General features: G+C 33.2%; 1 protein-coding gene across 17 annotated transcripts in view; it reads left to right on the forward strand.

Annotated features, from left to right (window-relative positions):
• LOC120779425 (plasma membrane calcium-transporting ATPase 3) overlaps positions 1 to 24,597 on the forward strand; it is a 273,340-nt gene that overhangs the window by 2,896 nt on the left and 245,847 nt on the right. For 16 of the 17 annotated variants that reach the window (XM_040111640.1, XM_040111642.1, XM_040111641.1 and 13 more), the window contains 10 exons: positions 9,432 to 9,817; positions 9,878 to 10,120; positions 10,174 to 10,415; positions 10,480 to 10,924; positions 10,991 to 11,078; positions 11,150 to 11,463; positions 11,522 to 11,720; positions 11,783 to 11,994; positions 12,049 to 12,200; positions 15,726 to 15,864. In XM_040111640.1, coding sequence (XP_039967574.1) covers positions 9,432 to 9,817; positions 9,878 to 10,120; positions 10,174 to 10,415; positions 10,480 to 10,924; positions 10,991 to 11,078; positions 11,150 to 11,463; positions 11,522 to 11,720; positions 11,783 to 11,994; positions 12,049 to 12,200; positions 15,726 to 15,864 — 2,420 coding nt within the window. Of the gene's footprint in view, positions 1 to 9,431; positions 9,818 to 9,877; positions 10,121 to 10,173; positions 10,416 to 10,479; positions 10,925 to 10,990; positions 11,079 to 11,149; positions 11,464 to 11,521; positions 11,721 to 11,782; positions 11,995 to 12,048; positions 12,205 to 15,725; positions 15,865 to 24,597 lie in introns of those variants that run through there. The other variant, XM_040111643.1, reaches the window with a different exon arrangement.

Below are 24,597 nucleotides of genomic sequence, written 5' to 3' on the forward strand. Positions count from 1 at the left end.
TGAAACTTTTAATTCTTATACAGCCGTAAATATTTCATAGTGCTTAATGTTAGTTTTCAATTATTTTAATAATATATGCGTATAATTATGAATTCTCTACCCGATTTTAAAGTTTGTATCAGGTATGCGCGTCAAGCGTTAATAGACTATCAGTATTTATGCTCCTGATGAATGCAGAAAAGAGAAGTGAAAAAAATTTCAAGTTTATATTTTACCTAGAATAAAAGACACTCAGTCAGAATGAGAAGATTTGCACATTTATATCGGCATAGTGTGTGAGGATACCATTGCCTTTAGAACACGTAACGCTTTTATTTAGGGAAGACAGTATAATAAATTGGACTTATGACTACTACTACAAAGGACTACAAAATGTTGACTGCCTATCCATGACTGGTGTGTTATATTTGAATGGTTTAAATATATACATTTCTATTCTATTCAATGAATTTGCTTATGATGCTTGTGAATTGTTTAATTATTTTAAATTTAACAGTGTCTCAGTCAGAAGAAGTGAACTGGTGATTATTGGAGATTTTTTAACTAAGCAGTATTCAAAAAATTTCGTGCATGGGTGGAAAATAAATATTTATAAGTCAGGGTTCTTGATGGAGATCCAGGCATTTTAGATGATAGTGCGAAGAATTACAAAACGTCAGCCTTCGTATTCAAGCACTCAGGTTTTAGGTAAAAAAATTAGTTTTGCACTCTGAATGACAGTTGGTTTCGCATGAACGGTACATACATACATATATGTGGCTGCTGTGAAAAACATTTTTTAACATACAGTTGCGGTGAAATTCTTAGTTGTGTACAAACGTAGAAGAGGCACTGTAAGATATCGATTTTATAAAAAAAAAATATTTTTTACCATAAAAACCCTAACAGTAAGTAAAACAAATCACAAAAAAAACTCATTGTTTAACTAATTTCAATGAATTATAAATGTATGAAAAAAAATTATGGGGAATTTCGGCGGTCAAAAACTTAGTAGTGTAATAATCTAAGCGCGAAATTTCGAAAAGAAGGTCCTAATTTTTTTTTTACTATTTTTATAATTTGATATAGCCTTTTAATGAAAGTAGTATTTAGTTGCATGACCTTTCATTTTTGGTATTGCAGCACAGCGTCGTGGCATTGAGTCAACGAGTTTTTGGCATCTTTCGATGAAAATAGACTCCCACACTTTCTTCACAACCTCCCATAGTTGCGTGATCGATGTCGACTTACATCGGGCTACTGTCTCCTTGAAATCAGTCCAAAAATTTTCTATGGGGTTGATGTCAGTAGACTGTGGCGGCCATTCCATTACCTTGTCATTCGTTTACTCAAACCACCTTTTAGCAACTTCACTTGTGTGCTTGGGATCGTTGTCCTGCTGTAACAAGCGGAATTTCGTCACTGGCATACGGCAGCATGGTTTTCTGGATCCGTCCATATTTCGACATACCGATCATCAGTCATGTTTTCCTTAATCTAATAAATGGGTCCTACACCTTGCCTAGAAAAGTATGCCCAAACCTTGATTCTCGCCCATCTATGTTTTACCGTTTTTGTTGTATATTTCGTCTGGTATTTGGTATTGGGCGGACGTCTTATATATTGACGCGATCCTTGTCTGCCATACTTAATAATCTTCGATTCGTCCGACCATAAAATGTTCCGCTATTATGTCGAAGGCCAATTAAAATTTACTTTAGGGAATCAAAGTTTTTGTTCAATATATGTTTTAGACAATAACGGCTATTATGTCGAAGGCCAATTAAAATTTACTTTAGGGAATCAAAGTTTTTGTTCAATATATGTTTTAGACAATAACGGCACGTCTTACGGATCAGGGCCCTCACGCAAACGCCCGACATATAATTTCAATACTTCTAATTACATTAAAGTCATCTTTTACCTCCGTAGCAGCCGCAAATTGAATGTGCCTTGGGTATCTGACAATGGAATTGACTTCTCTTGCTAACATTTCTGGCTTGCTCCCACGTTTTTTTTATTACTTGATTGATACCTAGTAGCATTACGTACCATTGTGGGTGAGCAACTAAGAATATTTTGGACTTCGACATTTGTTTTGCCCTCAGAAAACAATTTTTTATCAGGGCGCGTTTCTCAGGCGTACAACTCTTATTTTTCCACATTTCTAAATGAATAAATGCAAAATTTTACCATTTAAACCAAAAACTTCAATTAAATAAATGAATTTCACAGTTATTTTAAAATTTTCACAAAAAATTTAAAATAATTTTAATTTATCAAACATTTCTTTCACGCACTACTAAGATTTTGAAAGATCGAAAACGTTTTGCAAATAAAAAGTCCATTTAACATACATACATATGTATGTGCTTAGATAGCGGAAGCAGAAAAGTATCGCAATGTCGAAAATTTAAGTTGTTAGTAATATATTCCAGAAATGTAAGGTAAGAATTAACGGAGTTAATAATTACCTAATTATTTATTGCACTTGGATAAATTGATTTTCAGCAGATTTCACGAGCAGTTTTTTCTGTTTTATATGTGTTATAATTCAAGTTGGTTTGATTTAAATGAGAAATCCCTTCGTTTCAATCTACCTTGTATGGTATATTTGGTGTGGTATTTGACTTGTTATTTGCTCAACATGCAAACATGAATTTAGCTATATCAACAATAGCACATTTAATGAGATATCTGGTAATAGAGTGACTGGCACGTAGCAAGTTTAACTGTGCTATCTACTCCCACAGTAAGGGTGCCTGCAGAGTAGGCACTTAAAGCCGAGCCGAGCGTAAAACTGTTGATTGATTTTAGGAAACGCATAGTAAATCCGAGATTCACCGCCGAGTAACATGTGCATTTTGCTATTATAATAGTACATGTTTATTTTTTAATCTGGTAATTTTATTTGTGCTTATGCAGCCGAAAAGGAAAAACTTGGATTCTTCAGATCAATTATGTTTTGCTCCAGCCCTGGGCTGAATATTAAAAAAATATATGGACATTAATAATAAATACAAATAGGGATGAACGCGGCTGAATGATTGGAAGAGTTTAAAATTTTGCATAAGGATCTAAGACGTTATCCGCAAAAGTTTTCTGAATATACGGTGGTACCTTGAATCTTGCACATCTCGATACTTGCAGCATCTAAATTCTTGCAGCAAAGAAATATTTTACATTATGTACTCAGTACTTGCGACATCCAAAAATTTTGACTTCGATACTTTCGACAAGACCTTGTTGATCTAGGTAACGGTTCTTTAGTTGGAATAAATTTTTGGGAAGTTCCGTTTTTTTCGATGATGAATTGTTGTAACTCTTACGCATGTGCGTTTCGGGAGATTGGACTTAGTTTTAACCAGAGTTCGTAAAACCATCAAAATACGCTCTTGCTCTGATGAGTAATATTCTGCAAGAGAACATCATTTCAAATACTCAGGAGCGCAAGCTTAACTAACATTCTCATCACAAAAAACTCCTCACGTATTTGGCTCACTCATATATTAGCATGAGCGAGCATTTTTAAAAGATAACTATTTGCCTAACGCATCATCTTTATATTTATCGCTCTGAGTGTTCAAGTGATGCGAAAAATAAAACTCATCTTTATACTCTCGCAACAAAGTTGCTAAGGAGAGTATTATAGTTTTGTTTACATAACCCCACCAACAACAATTAAACTTTAACATAAATTTATAAATATACATACTCTCTAAGAGAATAAGAAAATGCTCAAGTGCACTCTCTGCTGCATAACGGACTTTATCAGCGATACAAAATACTGAGTGATAAAAAACCTGAGATGAGAAAAGAAACTTAGCGCTCTTGTGAGGAGTATTATTTTGAGGAGCACGTACGTATGCGGAAAAAATATTGGAGCGAAAAGATAAGATAAGTATTAAAGAGAAATATTCTAGAAGAGCACTCTTTCCTTTGAACTCACAATTGAGGAAATCAAAATTTATTGCTCCTCAATTGTGTTGTAGTGAGGAGGAAGATAAAAATTTTACTCCTCAGTGATGAGTATTTGCGAACTCTGGTTTTAACTAACGTTTTGTGTAGTGCGGTTTCATAATCGCAAGGAAAAAATTAACGTTGCTAACAATAAAATAGAAAGTTGACATTTTAAAGAAACTAAGTAGGGGATATTCTGTCAATTCCTTAGCCAAAAGTTTTTAAGTGCATAGATCAACAATAGCTCGTATTAAGAAAAATGAAGCCACCATAAAGCAGTTCGTGTCACATGCTGGAACTTGCCCTGGAAAGGGGAAAACGTTTAAACCATCAGAACTTCCAAAAATGGAAAAAGCGCTCATGGAATGGTTTGCAAAACAACGAGCAAAGAACTTACCTATCATGACTGATATGCTCAAGGTAAAGACCAAACTTTTGCATGCAAAAATACAGGAAAAGCCAGGTGACTTTCGTGCTAACAGTCACAAATTCCAAAAAGAGATATGGAATACTAACACTGAAAATATGAGGCGAAAAACTTTCGAATAATACTCATTCAGTTAACCCATTTTCGCAAAACTTAAACAAACAAATTACTGAATTAGGTTTGAACAAGGAGCTTTGCTCCTCAAGATATACAATGCCGATGAATCTGGCCTCTTTTGGAAGCTTTTGCCTGATAGAGCTCTTGTGCGCTCCAAAAAAACCTCGGCTCCGGGACAGTAAAGAAAGAATAACTTGCTTGTACGAATGTGTCTGGTAATTATAGAGTAAAATTAAAGAATATTGTGGAATCATTCAATCCACGCTAACTTAAAAATTTTACGGATTTGCCTGTTGTCTACAAAGGAAATAAAAGTGCTTGGATAACCTTGGCTTTATTTGAAGAATGGTTTCAAAAAATATTTGTTTCTCCGGGGCGAAAATCTTCCCGAAAATGTTATTTTACTTATAGATAATGCTTCCTGTCACCCCAAAGAGAGAGAGTTAAAAAGTACTGATGGTAAAATATTGGTAATGTGTCTTCCTCCGAATTGTACTGCTGTTATACAGCCCATGGACCAGAATGTCATAAGGCCGAATGTCTGGAGAAGTATTAATGATAGCGATTTTGACCTCGGACCTTTCTTGTAGCAAATAAAATTTCCTACAAGGTTGTCATGTACATTTTTTCTATAGCTCTTGTCATTTACGAGATATATACAAGAAAATGTGAATTTCGTGGGAAAATCAGGTTTAGAGCCCCGTACTACCTCGCCGGTGTGAGTTTCGACTTCGTCAAAATGGGCACTTTTGTAGAGTGTTCAATTCTGAGGAATATGTGTTTAAAGTCAAAGCGATGCCATAAAATGCCTCTGACCTATAGAAATTTATAATTTTTCAATGGAAAATTTTTACATGCCTTGGTTAATGTTAATATTAAGGGCTCAAATTTTCAGGGAATTTTTTTTAGGATATTTCCAAGAAAATTTCATAATGGAATTGAAAAAAATTAATTGTTCAAAAAAAAAACTAATGCATATAAAAGGAAGTCGTGTTAGATACACTATTTATAACTCAAGAACGGCCAAACCAGTTTGGCTGAAAATTGGTGGAGAGGTACTTTTTATCCTTTTATGTTAAAAGTCAGTACAATTCATAAATACAAAATATATATTTCAAATCATAAGCACTTTTCATGTTTGTAAGAATCATTTGAATATTGTATTACTTCAAAAAGTAAAACACCAAGCCATAGCTGCAAGTGTATAATCATTAAATTATCATCATTGCAATGCCGCGACTACGACGATCGAATCTTTCCCGAAAATGACGTGATGCAAGAAGGATACTAAATATTGTAAATGAAAGGACTGTAAAATAACAAAAAATTGCCAGGTAAAAGCGCCGCGGTAGCATGGCTCGACTTCAGAAGATATTTTGCATCAAATTCGTATCCATTTCATAAATGACGATCTTGAGATGAATAAAGAGATACATAATAGGGCTTTTCTCTGGACCGAAGACATGTGTTACGTCATGTGCAATAGTTTATTTGTCAGGTTAGGAAGGCCAGCGCCAAATAGTGAAATGAATGACTGCATTGCTTAATTATAAATCTGTTCAAGATTTCTTTGAGCAATTGTTGACTATCGGCAATGGTTGAGTACTCGTACCTCTTAATGAATCGAGCGAATTGATTTCATTTCACAATAATTTCTGTAACTTTGTCTCATCCAAAGACGAACTTATCAATAAACATCATTACTAACCACAGAAGTAATGAGTTGTTTAGTAAGCGAGCAATTTAACGGCAAAGAATAAAGAAGTGAAATACCTAACGTACGAGTTCAGAATAAGGACATCGGATGAATGCATAATTATTTAAATTCCTTGGATGAGTCTGGCTTGCCGTTTGAGATTAAAAGACTTAAATTTCCGATTCTGTCATTCGTAGTGACCATTAACAAATCAAAAGATCAATCTTTTAATGTTTGTGGTTTGAATCTGGAATCCATGTTTTGCGCACGGTCCGTTGTATGTGGCATGTTCAATGGTCATCTGCGATGATTGTTCTTGCACCTGATAATTAAATAGAAAATATTGTGTGATACACAGGTATCTAACTGAAGAGTACGACCTCTGCACTATAATACATGAACAACAAAGAATCATTAAAAAAATTAAATATTTAATTTGTATTTCCTAAAAAAGTCCTTAATAAAATCCAAAATCTGCTTATTTGTTTCCTTTAAGGCAAAACAGAGTTCGCTGGGTCCTCTAGTATATAATATATGAGTTTTTTCGGCGCTTCGAAATTGTTTTCTTACATTGATCAGCTTTACGCTCGGCGTCGGTCAGCTTTTACTCTGCGCTGCCTGTGTGATTTCGTATGAAAATGTATGCATTCACGCTCGGCTCGGCTTTGATCGTCCAACCTGCTGGAACCGAAAGTCTAAAGTAAACGAGAGTGTTTTGGAGCAAAGAGTTCAAAGCTTAAATTTTGCTACATTAAATAATTTCTCTTTTACGTTATAATGGTGCATCTCGACAGGCAAAAATTTATTGTATACTAACTGTATTGCTGTGCGTATTGCCTGTGGAGACTCCATATTGCTTATGGATATACTACTAATTAGTATTCCATATATTGAAAGCAGTGAACTGTTACTTCAGTAGTTTGACAGATTAGTTTTTATTTCTATGAAAGTTTCGAAGAGGCAACACATCCTATTTACACATATACCGACGGCAGTTTCATATCGGTAATAGGCGTGTTTTATTTGACTATCACAAGCTAATAGCTAAATTATGGACAAATAAATCCCTCTTAGTTTGATATTGATATCATTGGCCTCAACACCCGCGTCGTTAGTTCTGCTTTCTCCACACTGGACAAGGAAGCAAAGCAAATGGGTCTGGTAGTGAACGAGGGCAAGACGAAATATCTCCTGTCATCAAACAAACAGTTGTCGCACTCGCGATTTGGCTCTCACGTCACTGCTGACAGTCATAACTTTGAAGTCGTAGATTATTTCGTCTATATTGGAACCAGTCTAAACACCACCAACAATGTCAGCCTGGAAATCCAAGGCAGGATAACTCTTGCTCACAGATGCTACTTCGGACTAAGTAGGCAATTGAGAAGTAAAGTCCTCTCTCGACGAACAAAAATCAAACTGTATAAGTCATTCATAATTCCCGTCCTGTTATATGGTGCAGAGACTTGGAAGATGACAACAACTGATGAGTCGACATTGCGAGTTTTCGAGAGAAAAATTCTGGGAAAGATTTATGGTCCTTTGCGCGTTGGCCTCGGCGAATATCGCATTCGATGAAACGATGAGCTTTTTGAGATATATGACGACTTTGACATTCAGCGAGTTCAGCGAATTAAAAGACAGCGGCTACGATGGCTAGGTCATGTTGTCCGGATGGACGAAAACACTCCAGATCTGAAAGTATTTGACGCAGTAACTGCCGGACGAAGCAGAGGAAGAGGAAGACCTCCACTCCGTTGGAAGGACCAGTTGGAGAAGGACCTGGCTTCGCTTGGAATATGCTATTGGCGCCACGTAGCGAAAAGAAGAAACGACTGCATAAGCAACTGTTAAAATTTCGTTGCGCCATCGATTATATGTTTGCAGTACTTCAGGGCATTGAAAAATGTGTAATTTTAATTCATTCATAGCATTCGTCACTTGCAGTAATATAATCTTAATAGCAAGACTCTGTCATAGGTACATATGTGGCATACATATGAAATATGAACATGAAAACTAAATCATGTGTGCAAGCTAATTAATTACAAAAAACTGTTTATACAGGACCCGTCCACGCTTTTCTGTGGCTGACACTTAGATAATACTACTACTACCATCTTCATGATTTCTATTAGTTAGGATATAACTATTAGTTAATGAGATATAGCATTTTTGTGAAGCAACTTGAATTAGGTTACAAAAAAAATGGATCAAATGCTTTTTCGTGTGTTAATAAAGCATAGCTGTTTGGGGGGAAAATACTATTGATACCGGTTCTCAAGCGTGGAAAGACGAAAAGGTCGGCTGGAATTCATCGACTGATTACTGAGCCAGTTGTAATCCATTACACTGCGTATTTGGTTGCAGTTCTATTTTACTATTCCAATTATTTAGCAATTGTATTATTTTTGAGGAAGGATCAGTTTGAAATTGTACGCATATACTTCATTGTTTCCTTATAAATATTCTTCGTTAGAGAGCTTCGATAACAAACGCGCCCGATCGCTGCTAAATTCAAAGTGTTACAGGGAGAACCGCGGCCTCCGACGCGCTATTTATAGGCACGCTCGCGCCGCCCCGGCCGGGCTGTACCACCCAAACGCAACGTCTCGCAATTTTTAAATCTGTAATATCTCCAAAAATATTAATTTAAATCATATGCAGTAAAGGGCCATACAGATATATATTACATCAACAATGTATTTGTGGAATTTAATTGAACAAGTATTAATACTGCAATTGTTAAAAAAGTGAATGAAAAAAATGTTATTGTGGGATATCCATAAGAGATAGGCATATAACATTGCGAAGTTTTCTGTTGACCTTTTTAATGTGTACAATACATAGTACATTGTTTGAATAAATCTCGTAAGGTTCAGCCTGCGTTTGCAATGTAAGCGGAAAAGATGTAATTATTTACGACATTAGAAACCTCAAAAATAACAGTATTTCTCCACTATTTAATGGATATTATTATACATATAAACCTTCCTTTTCAATCACTCTACCTATTAAGAAAAACCGTATTTAAGCATACAAAGGGACATATGTAGGGACAGAAAAAGCGACTGTGTTTTATACTATATATGTGTATGTATTGATAATTACGTATTGGTTTATTAATTGTATTATTAATACAACATATTATAGTGTGTCTTTGTATTGGGTTTTCTATTTTTCATTATTATCAATGTAATATCTTAAATATATTAATGTGACATATTGATTATTAAGAACGTCTGTATCTAGGTGTTGATGATGGTCGGGCGCCCATGAAAAACATGTCCCCACCACCAACAGACGGTGTAAAATCTGAATCCGATGGTAATCACGTTCAACAAGCTTCATCCCCAGCTGAAGCTAGTCATAAAAAGGAAAAGTCTGTTCTGCAAGCGAAATTGACAAAGTTGGCTATACAAATTGGTTATGCCGGTTCTACAATAGCTGTATTAACTGTTATTATACTAGTCATCCAGTTCTGCATAAAGACTTTTGTTATTGAAGAAAAACAGTGGAAAAATACTTATGCAAACAATTTGGTTAAGCACTTGATTATTGGCGTCACCGTATTAGTAGTAGCAGTTCCAGAAGGTTTGCCATTAGCTGTTACACTGTCGTTAGCATATTCCGTGAAGGTTAGTATATATTAACCATCTTTGATGGGAGACTGTGATTGTCTTTTAAATACTTTGTAGAAAATGATGAAAGACAACAACTTAGTGAGACATTTAGATGCTTGTGAAACCATGGGTAACGCCACTGCCATTTGCTCGGACAAGACTGGTACTCTTACAACAAATCGAATGACTGTCGTTCAATCTTATATATGTGAAAAATTGTGTAAAGTTCTTCCCACTTTGAACGATATACCGCAACATGTGGGCAATTTGATAACAATGGGTATTTCTGTGAATTCAGCTTACACATCCAATATCATGGTAAGAGTAGACGAAAAAGAGTTTACACCGTATAACACTTCATTCCCTAACAGTCTGGTCAAAATCCTGGAGATCTACCAATACAGGTAGGCAATAAAACTGAGTGTGCTTTGTTAGGATTCGTTCAAGGTTTAGGAGTTAAATATCAGTCGATTCGTGACGAAATTACTGAAGATAAGTTTACACGAGTATATACATTTAATTCCGTTCGCAAAAGTATGGGCACAGTCATTCCTTGTCCAAATGGTGGATATCGTCTATTTTCAAAAGGAGCTTCTGAAATTATGCTTAAAAAGTATGCATATTATTGAAACATTGATTTTTGGAAAAACCTGAGAAATAATTTTCATATATTTTAGGTGTTCTTTTATTTATGGCCACGACGGAGTTTTGGAAAAATTCACTCGCGACATGCAAGAGCGACTCATACGAGAAGTCATTGAGCCGATGGCTTGTGATGGCCTTCGTACTATTTCCGTTGCTTATCGTGATTTTGTACCTGGCAAAGCAGCTATAAACGAAGTTCATATTGATGGCGAACCAAACTGGGATGACGAAGAGAATATTATGACTAATTTGACATGCTTATGTGTTGTAGGAATTGAAGATCCCGTCCGTCCCGAAGTTCCTGATGCTATACGGAAGTGTCAGAGAGCTGGCATAACTGTCCGTATGGTTACCGGTGATAACATTAACACTGCACGATCAATCGCTTCTAAATGTGGTATATTGCGACCAAACGACGATTTCCTCATTTTAGAAGGCAAAGAATTCAACCGTCGAATTAGGGACAGTAATGGAGACGTGAGTGAATCGCATTAGCTTAATAGGTCATAGAAAAATGAAAATTGCGTTACAATTTTTTTACAGGTTCAACAACATTTACTTGATAAAGTGTGGCCCAAGCTTCGAGTGTTAGCGCGTTCATCACCAACAGATAAATACACCCTTGTTAAAGGTGTGTATGGTTTCCTTTGTCGATTAATATACTATCATATCTTTAAAAATAAAATAACTTTGTGTGAACAGGTATTATTGACAGCAAAGTAAGCGAAAACCGTGAAGTCGTCGCTGTGACTGGTGATGGAACTAATGATGGTCCGGCATTGAAGAAGGCTGATGTAGGCTTTGCAATGGGGATTGCTGGCACGGATGTGGCAAAGGAAGCTTCTGATATTATATTAACAGATGATAATTTCAGCAGTATTGTGAAGGCAGTAATGTGGGGGCGGAATGTGTACGATTCAATCGCTAAATTTTTGCAATTTCAATTGACAGTGAATGTCGTTGCCGTTATTGTTGCATTTATTGGCGCATGCGCAGTCCAAGATTCACCACTAAAGGTATATGCTAATCGAAAATAAATGCTTGTAGTTCATATCCCATTGCGTAAATCAACAGGCTGTTCAAATGTTGTGGGTAAATCTTATTATGGATACTCTTGCATCGTTGGCCTTAGCAACTGAACTTCCAACACCAGATTTGCTTTTACGTAAACCGTACGGACGTACTAAACCTTTGATATCACGCACAATGATGAAAAATATTTTGGGACAAGCTTTGTATCAGCTATTTATTATATTCGGGCTATTGTTTGTGGGTAAGAATATATGTTGAATTAATATCTGTACTTTATTAAAATATACATTGTTTGAATTTTAGGAGATTGGATACTTGATATTGAATCCGGGCGTGGCCAAGACCTTGGTGCTGGACCTACACAACATTTCACTATAATTTTTAATACATTCGTAATGATGACATTGTTCAATGAGATAAATGCAAGAAAAATACATGGACAGAGAAATGTAGTAGAAGGTTTATTCACTAATCCCATATTTTATACAATATGGATTTTCACAATGATTTCTCAGGTATGCGTTTTATTCCGAATGATATAAGTGTATAAGTAATTTGAATTTTTCTAGGTTGTTATTATACAATATGGTAAAATGGCATTCTCCACTAAGGCACTATCTCTTGATCAGTGGTTATGGTGCATATTTTTTGGCATTGGTACGTTAGTATGGGGACAATTAATCACTTCAGTGCCTACAAGAAAATTGCCTAAAATTTTATCGTGAGTAAATATTTTCGATTGAATAATAAACGCTTCCAGTCTTTTACATAATTGTATCTTTATCTATACACAACACACATAAAAAGATGCTAGAAAATAAACTGTAGGGAGTCTTTTGTGCTAAAAATTTAGTATTTAGTTATTCTGTGAGAGAATTATATTGACGTAGTTGCATAGTCACTTATATGCAAGAAATATACATATGTGACATGGTCTACGAAAAGGGAGCTAACGTGCGAAAACTAGTTATCTGGGAAAAGCTATTAAAAATAAGCGTCAGTTTCTCGTTATCTCATTAATTGTTCTCCTTTTTTTTGACACCTAAGCCCCCTTTCCGTAGACCAGGTCACATATACGTAAATTTTTCATTCCGAGTATTAAAACTGAGTTTTTTAACGACAAGAAATAGCAGTGGTCCAAATAATTGGTGTAAAATATGTTTTCTCAATATGGAAAAAAAAAGATTAAGTTATGCGTTATTCCGTCCACGGGTTTTAATAACCTGTATATCCTCAGCGGTTTTCATAAGTTTTCCAATTTTATTCGTCATGAATTGATTTAATTTTGGCATGTTTCCAATTTGGTATCATCGCAAAGATTTTTTGCTTTCCGCCACAATTGCTCCTTATTTTGAAATGAAAAGGCTGCCAATCTCCTCTTAAGTCCACTTCATAAGTTCTCAAACGGGTTAGGATAATAGGATTGACTAGGCCTTAGGCCGCTGTATGTTTCGAGCTGTTATCTAGCTGATTGATAACACCATCTCACTGGCATGTTTTTTTAGTACACGGTAACATAACGTTTTGCAAAATATCTCTGTAACCTTAGCCAATCATTGCGTCCTTGATCTAAAATAAAAGACCAACGTCTTGCCAGGTGAAACATCAAAACACCATTATCTTGTCGCCCCAATGTTTTATTGGCTTTGTGGTGTATCTACGATCAAACTCTTTACTTTTAAGCCGGTGGACAGTTCATTTACAATCATTTCCGTAAATATTAATTTTAAGTTCATCACTGCATAAAATATTTCGCCACTTTTTTTTTCTCCGGTGTGATCGCACCAATTTTGGTGTTCAACAGCAAAAGCACTTCTGTGAATAGACTTTTCGTAGAAGAGAATTTTTCTGGTTTTATGAACCGGTAGATTCCTGTTATTAATGGACACCGAAGTGTCCGCTAATATTTAGTTCAACTTCCTTTGCAATTTGTCGCGAAGTCACAAAAGGGGTGCTTCGTTGCTTTGAGAAGTATATGGGATTCATCAATCAGGCCGGTTTTTCTTGGACGACTACGAGTTCCAATTCAATTTTAATTTTTTGTTTAGAGACTTAGTTACAAAGTTTTTCGGCCGTCTAAACGTATTTGTAATGAATTTGTACGTTTTTCCTTCATCACATAGGATTGTTTTTACCAATCGACACTATTCATGCAGTGGCTTTTAAGACCCATTCTAAATAATTTCTTTTTTTCAGTTTTCAAAGGAATATAAAATTGTAAATCCTCCAATACTTAAATTGATATGAAAAATACTTTGAAATAACCACTTTTTTTAATATGTATTACCTACACCTATTTTATTGGCCAACCCAATTTTATAAAGCACTCTACTCTTTCGCCTTCATCGTAAGGAAATAATGGTATAAAAATTAGTTGCAACAAAATTTAACGAAAAAACGGTACCGTCACTCCTATTATTTTGTTCACATATGTTTGTGCATAGGTGAAATGGTGGGGCTACATAGTAAAATAAAGGTTATATTACTAAACGGTTTCGGGTTATGAATTAAATTTTTATTTGCTAAAATGATCACGCTTTGCACTTCGTTAACGCTTTGGTATATTGAAAGATTTATTGTATAACGCATTTTGAAACATGTATTATATTAAAAGGTTGTAGTGTATAACAATCGAACTGATGATGATTTCATAATAACTACTTTGACGGATATCATTGTATTAAATTTCGTTTAAAGATGTGTATAATAATTAATATACTTGAATTTGAATTTTAGTTTTAGTTAGTTTTAGCATCGTAAAGGTAAATAAAATTACGCTTTAAGAACTGACGGGAAGTCTTATAATTTACATGGAACAACCAACCATGTCGTCGCAATATGATTGGATTTAAGGTGTACACTTGATTAAACAAATATGTACGTCCTTGCTTTAGATACATACTTAATGAAACTGAAAAACAAATGTTTAATATTCTATATATATATTTCATATACTTATAAAATCAGTTTATTTACTTAATACACTTAGCAATATACGATATTATTTTTGTTCATATGTGTACCGAAAGTGCTTAATTAAAATCCTTTTGTTATTTACTTTAATTATCTGTCTATTATTTATGTAATAATTAGACTCCTGCTGTTAAACCTTTATAAGAAAAATAAAATAAACTTTGCATAAATAATTAAACAAATTATAAAATTTCTTTAAAGGATTTATCACTATAAGCAATAAACTGTAAATACCATTTTACGTAAATATTAATCTTTTGTTTTAATTAATTTATATGGGCATTATGCTGAATGTGCGTACCCCTTCTATTAATATACATATATACATAATAGGATTGAAATAACATAACTAGTACAAAAAAGCAACGTATTTCACCTACATTTTCGTATATTTGTATTAACATTTAATAATATTAATATTGAAATCAATTAATGCTGTAATTAATTTACTTGATATTTTTCTTTGTACCTAAACCCGGTTACACAATATTTTACGGTCTCGTTTACTAGTTTTTTTTTTATTAAAATTTGGCGAGTTAGTATAACTCTTCAAATCAACGAATATGTTTTGGATCATAAAAATGTTTGTTCTGAAAACGGTTTTGTAGTTCCAATATGAATTTCTTCGTGCAAATAAGTTAATTGTGCTGCTATCATCATTTCTTATTTAATGTTATGCGAAATTATTCTATCTTGTGTGTTTTTATGTATTCATATTTAGTATACTAATTTAATTTTAATCATTTGTATTATATTTATTTAATATTGATTACAAAATAAGTTCTGATAAAAGAAACTCGATTCTAGCAAATATGTAAACAAATTGTATTGGTAAGATTTATTTTTAAATCTATATATATTTGGCATCCGTTATAGGAGAAGTTTAGCCACTAAAATAGTGTTGATTAATATTAGCGTCGGACCACAACTGTATAACCTTTGATATATTAATTTCGCCGCAGATAGTATCAAAATATAATATATTATTTTATATACTTGTTTCTTATATCAGTTTAATATTAATGAAGAATCCGTTTGTGTCTAGGTTTTATGTACATTAATATAATGTATAAACAAAGTAATGTTTGTTTAACATGTAAAGTTTCAATGTTAAATAGTTTCGTTTTACCCAGTTCTCTTTGTACACACTCAATTCATCCTATTCATAAATATTTGTATGTATTTGAATAAAATCTTGTGTAATATGTATGTATGTATTGAAAATATGTTCGTATATTCATTTTGTGTGTCAATTTCGTGTATTTATTTACAGATGGGGTCGTGGACATCCTGAAGAATATACTGATGCTATGCATTTGGGAGAAGAGCGCTTTGATTCCATTGACTCAGATAAGAAACCCCGTGCTGGTCAAATACTATGGATTCGAGGACTGACTCGTTTACAAACTCAAGTAAGTGGGTTGTTTCTAACTTCTGAAATATTGAAATATCTATACAAATATTTATTAGTTACGTAACAAATATATTTTTAATTACTATAGACATATAGAGTTTAGTCGATTTTTAAGTATGATTTCATATCAAAATCTATTTTATTTCATTTATTTATAAATACAGAAATACAAATATTATATAGAGCTCTTATTTAGTAACAAATTATTATTTGAATATTAACTGTGCTCATATTTAAAATTCTTGTAATCGAGTTATTTTTATTCTGTAAGTTCAGTTGTACATTCCATATATACAATCACATGATATAAATACATTTCTAACAATCTATACATATACGCAAAATTACATAAACATACATATATGTTATGTACACATTTATAAATATAATAGCATAATGAAAAATACCATACTCCAAGTCATACCGTTCACAATTGTAAGAAGAAAACTTTTCTAATTTCCTTGTATTTACTTAAAACTTATTTAATCTATCTCATAATTTTTGTTTTGAAATTAAAAGGTCAGAGTTCGAAAATTTCAAAAAAAAATACGTACGTAGCTGTCAAGTACACTTAGTTGTTGCTTTTATTTGCACCAATACTTTCGAGGAAGAATGCATACAAGTACAAATGCACAGATGGAATAAAGACCCATATTTGCTAATGCAAGCGTGTAACTCCCCAATGCAGAGTTTCAATGATTTGAGTTAAAATATAGAAAAAAAATAAAAACTTCAAATTAAATGGGTTAAGGGTAGTCAGATAGAATTACAATTGTAATTTTAAATACTTTTTTTACCAATAAATAATTTTATTTTTATCATAGTAAAAACATAGCATCATTAAATAAAGTTCCGACTTGACTTGTTAGAAATTAAAAGAGTTTTATAAGTATTGGTTGTTTGTGTTGATCCAGTTCCAACTGAAGCACCTTGCGGGGACCATCACTGATCTTTGGACATTCATTTAAAATCAATCACACATAAAAATTGCCTGATCTAATATTTTTTAATTAATTATCAATAGTTGCCTCAAGATAAAGTTTTCGGGAAAATCTTAACAGTTAATTATATATAAAAAATCGGAATTAAAAAAAGATACTTCAGGCACAATATTTCATGTTTTCAAAAGCTACATTTCACTGAAATCTTCTTTGTGGTTTTCAAGCTACAGTGGGTACCAGTTAAAAAAATATAGTTTTGAGAAATACGTATTGGAAGTTTTATGCTTCGCTTCGTACGTCGCTTGCAGCTGCTTCACTCGAAAAGTATTTATCGGATTTACCTAAAATTTTCAGAGACTATTTCTAAACTATTATACTTTAAGAAAATTAAAGTGAAAGTTCTGACTACCCCTAACACCATTGAAGATTTCTAGAATAATGCTCATAAATGGTAAATGAGCACAACATATATTAGTGAATATTTCCGAACTCTGACAAATACCCCATATCCAGAAGGTTTTTTTTTGTAGTTGCATATACTCGTACGTCATATTTTTGGGTACGGAATAGAAAAAAGGCAAATTAAATTCTAACTTTTTCGTTCTGACTGTACATAAGACACATAGGTTTTCTTTAGTTTAGAAAAAAACACAAAATATTTATAAACGAAATATTTAATTAAACATTTTCAGAGATATTTTCCGAATTTACATTTGTACGTAAATACATCTTTAGCAACATATTACAATATTTAGCTATTTTTGGCATGTGCGACAAAGACTTTCTTTCAGTATTACTTTCACCTTCCGGGTTTGGGGTATTATTACTTAACATATTTTTTATTTGACTTTTGTAATGGTTCTTCAATAACGTATTTTAAATAATATATTTAAAATAATTATTTCTCTTATAAGTTGATTATATTAATATATATACTCTAGTAATTTTCATAAGTTTAACCAGCGGATAATAATGTTTCAAAAATATTATTTTAACAATATACATTCTGAAAGTAGTAATATGCATTGAAAAAGCAGGCGTGGCAGTTATGTTGAAGTTGAAAGCATATGTACGTGTTTTCTCGAATTGTAAAAAAAATTACAGTAGTCACATCTACAAGTGCAGAGGGACACTTTTCAAAAATATTTTGGATGCCTCGTGAACGGCCATTGAAGACTAAATATGATGTAAATGTAAATATTTGTAATGAGTTTTGCTTTTCAGCCAAGTACTTTGATTTCAACAACACTTTATAATGTTATTAGTAAAAATGTTGGTGGTTGGTAATAACTATTGTGATCTGTGTGAGAAAATTGAGTTTAATGGGGAATAAAATGTTTCAAATGAATCCCAGCTTCATTGAATTTTTTAACGGATTCAAACATATGGAGTAGTAGGAAGATAAAGATCATTCGTATTTTCGCACTCAGTTGGTAAAACTACATCCACAATACATTACTGAAATGATATTAAACAGTTCAAGTTTTGTATCGAATAGGACGAAATTAACTGCCGCTGATTACAATAAAACTGTATATTTTTCTATCTTTTTTTTAAGTTAGTTCAATAACGTTCATGTCTTGTATATTTTAAATAGTCCGTTCAAAAAGTCCATCGACAGCGGGAAAGTAACGAGATAAGGGATAAATTATTGATTTTTTAGAGGTGCATTGTATTTTTCAATACTTTCTTGTGCACAAAAAAGTAAAACAAACAAGTTTAAACAAAAAAAGATGTTACTTTTACTTCCTGATTCTACTTCTTACAAAAATTATCTCCTAAAGATTTATTTATTATTTTTCACGTGTTACAATAATACTGCTTTATTTCAAAAACGTTGTGATTGTATCCTTTATCTCACTAATACTCCATATGTGTTTCGTTTATCCTCGAATTTTGTAAAGATTATCTCCATAATTTTCTTCTTGATTAAACATGCAGCGTAATATAAAGCAAATATAAAGTATTTTGTTTTTATATATTTGTTAAATAAACTATTTTCAAATATACTAAATACACAAAAACACTACAAATATAAAATTATGTAAATTTAAAACGCATAAACATTAAAATAATGTGACGTTCCCTCCATCTAATAGTTTTTCAAATGCATATGGCAAATTATGTAAAATATTCATATTATGAACTGTTATTAGAGTTTAGGGGACATTTTATTGGAACTTCAATTTGGCCGTTTTAAATGAAAGCAAAACTTTTCAGAATTTATTGTTCATGGATAATGTCTGAAAATATATACATATGTATAAACAAATAAGAGCTAAGTTTGGGAGCAACCGAACATTTTATACTCTTGCAACTTGCAAGAATCAAAGCTCGGGAAATATTTTAAGGTGTAAAACCAGTCATACAGAATAAAGTCAGCCGGATGTTCGAAAAACCTGATATTAGTTATGTATATAAAGGATAGGTCAAGTTTTCGCCCAATTTTATCCATTTTAGGCACAAATAAAGACTGTTATCGGTAAAACTCGCTCTCTTATTTTCATTGGGATAATGCGGTATAAAGTCACCCGGAAGTACGAAAATCTTTATATCAAGAATATGGGGGCTAAGGGAATTGGTCCGATTCAATTTTTGACATACAGACATACCATTATAAGAGAAGGATTATCCCTTAACTTCAGTAAAATATATCAGACATTGACCGACATTTTCGATCAAAAGTCAACTATAGGTATCGGGTTCAAATATTCGATACCTAGGGGCTTAAACAGTTTTTATTGGGTTGAAACAATTTTCAGTCATAAGGTGGCACACAGTAAAGACATAATTCTTGCAAATTTGTATCTCGTTATATTAATTGCTTCTTGCTTTTTGTACTGGAAACTGAACAAATCAAGTGGAATTTAAAATTGTGCTATATGGGCAGTAGGCGTGGTTGTTGTCCGATCTCGTTCAGTTCCACACAGTGATATAAAAATGTAACTAGAATGCCGCATACTAAATGTCGAAGTCGGTTGGTTGGGTCCCGAGTTATGGGGTTTCACCAAAAAGTGGCGGTGCCATGCCCATCGTCAAAATTTTTAAACCAGCTCCCATAAAGGTCTCTCATACCATCTCGGTGATAAAATTTAATGTCTCTGGCGTATTTAGTTATTCATTTATCGCGCTGTTAGTAGTTTTTAACAGTACCGTTATACGGGAAGTGAGCAGGGTTGTCCTCTGATTTCATCCATTTTCACACTGTCCGTAGAAGTTCTTATAAGATTTGTACTCAGCAAATTTGATTGTTGTAGCTTAAGTGCCCCTTGTTACTGCGATCCTCCGTACTAAATTACAGTTTTATATCTTAATTTGGTGCTTAGTTATGGCACTTATTGTTTTCGGTTAATGCCGATTTGTGGGCGTGGCAGTTGGTCGATTACGCATATCTACGAACTCGAAACTTTTTTTGTACTAAGAAAGCCACATACCATGTTTCATCGAGATATCTCAATTTTTACTCAAGTTACAGCTTGCACGGACGGACAGATAATTTTTTTATATATAACCCTATATCTATCTCGCTTAGTTGTAGGTGATACGTGCAAGCGTTAGATGAACAAAACTATAATACTCTGTAGCCACTGGTTGTAAGAGTATAAAAAATATAATAATGCTATAATACGTATGGCGACCCGATAATTAGTAACATGTATAATCTTTCTCCCACCCTCTGGGTGATTTGCTGCAAATCAGGAGCACGTTAGTCTTGCAATAAAAGCACAATACATAATAGTGCAGAGATATATACAGTAGGTAGAAAAAATAAGTTACCAAAACAATCAGCGCTGTTTTAAACGCGCAATACTTTTTCACTTTCATAATTTTTTTAGTGTATGTTCGGAAAGTACCGTTATCAAAGTATCACGATTGATGATTTTAGTGGCGATCAGGTGTCTGGCAAGAAATTTTCGTGGCCTTCTATTGAAATGCTCAGTGACAATGCGTGGAAAAAGTAAGTTATCAAGTGCAGTAATTAGTGTTTTTCATATTAAAACTTGAAAATAAATTACAAAAAAGCATTAAAAGGGCAAAAATTATTTATTTTATAAATTTTTATATTGAAATGGTAACTAAGGTTTTCTTTTTTTTTTAATTTTTTTTTTAAATATTAAGGCGATTTTTTTACAATTAAAAAAAAAATTCAGAAAATGGTGAATTTAAAACAATTAACGAATGAGGAGTGTTAAACCATATTTAATTTGCATTAAGATGGTCACACACGTTATATTGCTGGAAAATTTAATAAAAGTCAGGTCGCAATACGGAAAGTGATTGCCGGCTACAAAAAAGAAAATCGAGTCATCAGGATGAAGAGACAAGGGCGCCCAAAACAACAACGGGAGAGTTGACAAACAAATTTTGGATATTTTCAATTCTGATTTCTTCAAATCAGTTTCAAAAATTTGTGCACAGCTTATAAAAGAAGGCAAGAACGCCCCCTCAGTGCACACTGTCTACCTAGATGAGGCAAATAAAAAATATAAAAAAAACCGGCAACCATTTTAAAAGAGCACATATTCCCAGCTAACATTTTAGTTAGAGAATGATTAGAGAACGAGTCGAACTCTAATATATTTCTCTAAGGTAGAACGTTAGAAAACTATCAGAAAAACTGTCGAGAACTATAGCATTCTCTACAAAAAGGGGACTTAGTTCTCGATTTCGAGAAAAATATTAGTTATCTAATCGTATTCTAACGTTGAATTCTAATTGGATTCTAATGTTGATTTTTGATTGTTTTGGAGCTATTATTGGATTTCGTTTATTACAAAAATATTTTTTTTTTCAAATTAAAACAGTTTTATTTCATATTGCCTCATTTTTCATTGCATTAATATTAATATTGTTGTGTGGAAAAAGTCCAACACAAAAGTCTTTATATTAAATTCTAGTGAATAAATTAAAATTATAAATTCAAATTCAAACACAAAAATATTCATAAAAAATTAAAATGAGATCACATTATGTTCTTTTAAGTTTTTGTTTTTTTGGAGTCGTATGCCTTTTTCTTCATGTAGCGACCTTTAGCATGCTGGAAGAAGACTATGGACGTGCGCTCAAAATCTGTATCTGTCGCATGAGGGAATTTAGGCGAAAATGTACCTAAAACAAAATAATTAGTTTTTTAAAATGTCGGAAATGTGAAGAACTATACTTTTTAAGGCAGCTGTTACACAGCCATTTTATCCTTCGTACCCTTCCAACACAAATTCTGCGCAACACCATCGGTAAAAATTTGACGCCAAGCATTTTTTACGAACTTTTCAGCTGTGTGGCCAGATACTGTGAAAAATTCCTCCTTCTGGAAAGATATGCATTGAGTTCAAGTTTAACAATTTAGATAGTCTGTTGGTTAATAAAAATATTACCAGTTCATTAAATTTGCTTGAATGCTCCTGTATATCCTTTTCAAAATTTTGAAATTGTTCCAAGTTATCAAATGGAACTTTCAGGAGCAGCTCACTTCGTGATTTGTGGCTTGTCTTTGTAGTCTGCTTTGTTTTTTTGCAAAACTCGTGTCAGCGCCCTCTTTAAGGATTTTTGATTGTGGTCTATTTCTGTAATACAAAAACGTATCTTATAACATTAAAAAACATATTTTGGCGTTTCATAAGTTGTCACATAAGACTGAATGGTAAAACGCCAATATACGCAGCTACAAAAGTCGCATAGCCATTTTCTTACCTTTCAGTATTTTATTTTCCGACTGTTTTATACGGTCCAATATCCTTTTCTCAAGAAAATCAATATCTGAAAAATAACAAAATACTTAAGATATTTCCCTTTTACTATTTAATTAAAATTTAATTTCCCACCTTTTTTTTAGTTACAGGAGTATTTTCTGATGCTTCTTCTATGATGTGGTTAAAATCCATTTTCTGTCCGAATAATTTATGTACGTTTATATGTTCGAATTAATAAATAATGCTTACAAATATTTAAATATCCAAAAAAAAAATTAATGAAGGAAAGGAATGAACAAGTTGATGTTCGACTCGTAGTTACTAAATTTTATAATTTTTTCTGATATTTCATCTAAGATGTGATGATAGACGGAAGACGAAATTTTTAAGACTTCACGTGACTTGATATTGAGAATTCCTGATGAGATAGGTGTTTCAAAATAATCCTGTAAATTCAGAACTTCCTTTCCAAGTAGCTTTGTGGCCTTATTTATAGCCACTAATTTAAATATTTTGCCTTTAACGCTGTAAAAGTTATCAGGTTCTTTCGGCGAAAAGTAAAACTTTGAAGATTGTAAATTTTCCTTTTTTAATTTCAGTCGATGGATTCATAGTATTGTTTGACCTAAAACTGTCTTCAACTAAACGATTGTATACTTGTGAGACGACATGGTTATGCTATTTATCTTTCTCTTCAATTTCCATAAGTAATTTTCAAATTTAAATGCACTAAAAGATTCAAAACATCCGAAATTTACGGTATCACTTGCGAGATGTGTTAAGCATTGAAAATTGAATGTAAGGAAATCATCATGGTAATACTGAGGCACAAGTTCTACGAATTTTTCCAGCATTTGACTAGCACATCTATTGTATTTAATATCGGGTGATTTTTTAAGAGCTTGATAACTTTTTTTTAAAAAAAAACGCATAAAATTTGCAAAATCTCATCGGTTCTTTATTTGAAACGTTAGATTGGTTCATGACATTTACTTTTTGAAGATAATTTCATTTAAATGTTGACCATGGCTAAATCGTCTTAGGTGGTCCCATTCGGAAAGTCAATTTTGGGCAACTTTTTCGAGCATTTCGGCCGGAATAGCCCGAATTTCTTCGGAAATGTTGTCTTCCAAAGCTGGAATAGTTGCTGGCTTATTTCTGTAGACTTTAGACTTGACGTAGCCCCACAAAAAATAGTCTAAAGGCGTTAAATCGCATGATCTTGGTGGCCAACTTACGGGTCCATTTCTTGAGATGAATTGTTCTCCGAAGTTTTCCCTCCAAATGGCCATAGAATCGCGAGCTGTGTGGCATGTAGCGCCATCTTGTTGAAACCACATGTCAACCAAGTTCAGTTCTTCCCCATTTTTGGCAACAAAGCTTGAAATAGCATCTTGTTGACATGTGGTTTCAATAAGATGGCGCCACATGCCACACAGCTCGCGATTCTATGGCCATTTTGAGGGAAAACTTCGGAGAACAATTCATCTCAAGAAATGGACCCGTAAGTTGGCCACCAAGATCATGCGATTTAACGCCTTTAGACTATTTTTTGGGGGGCTACGTCAAGTCTAAAGTCTACAGAAATAAGCCAGCAACTATTCCAGCTTGGAAGACAACATTTCGAAGAAATTCGGGCTATTCCGGCCGAAATGTTCGAAAAAAGTTGCTCCAAAATTGACTTTCCGAATGGACCACCTAAGACGCAGCCGCGGTCAACATTTAAATGAAATTATCTTCAAAAAGTAAATGTCATGAACCAATCTAACGTTTCAAATAAAGAACCGATGAGATTTTGCAAATTTTATGCGTTTTTTTTTTAAAAAAAGTTATCAAGCTCTTAAAAAATCACCCGATATAATTACTTTGACTTAAAAGAATCCTAATGCTTAGTGAGGTTAGTAGTTAGTTATATTTTACTGGATCTAAAAATTCTTTTAGTACAAATATTCCAGTATAGAGAAGAAAGCACCTAAACTCTGTGGCTTTAAACCGCTCAACATCTTTCAAAGAACGTGGGTGCCTAGCAAACTCTCGCGGCACCTGATTGCAAATAAACATTATTCTTGAATCTAATGCTTGAATTTGTTTCTGTTTAAG

This window comes from Bactrocera tryoni, unplaced genomic scaffold, assembly GCF_016617805.1.
Source record: "Bactrocera tryoni isolate S06 unplaced genomic scaffold, CSIRO_BtryS06_freeze2 scaffold_11, whole genome shotgun sequence".
Taxonomy (NCBI): Eukaryota; Metazoa; Arthropoda; class Insecta; order Diptera; family Tephritidae; genus Bactrocera; species Bactrocera tryoni.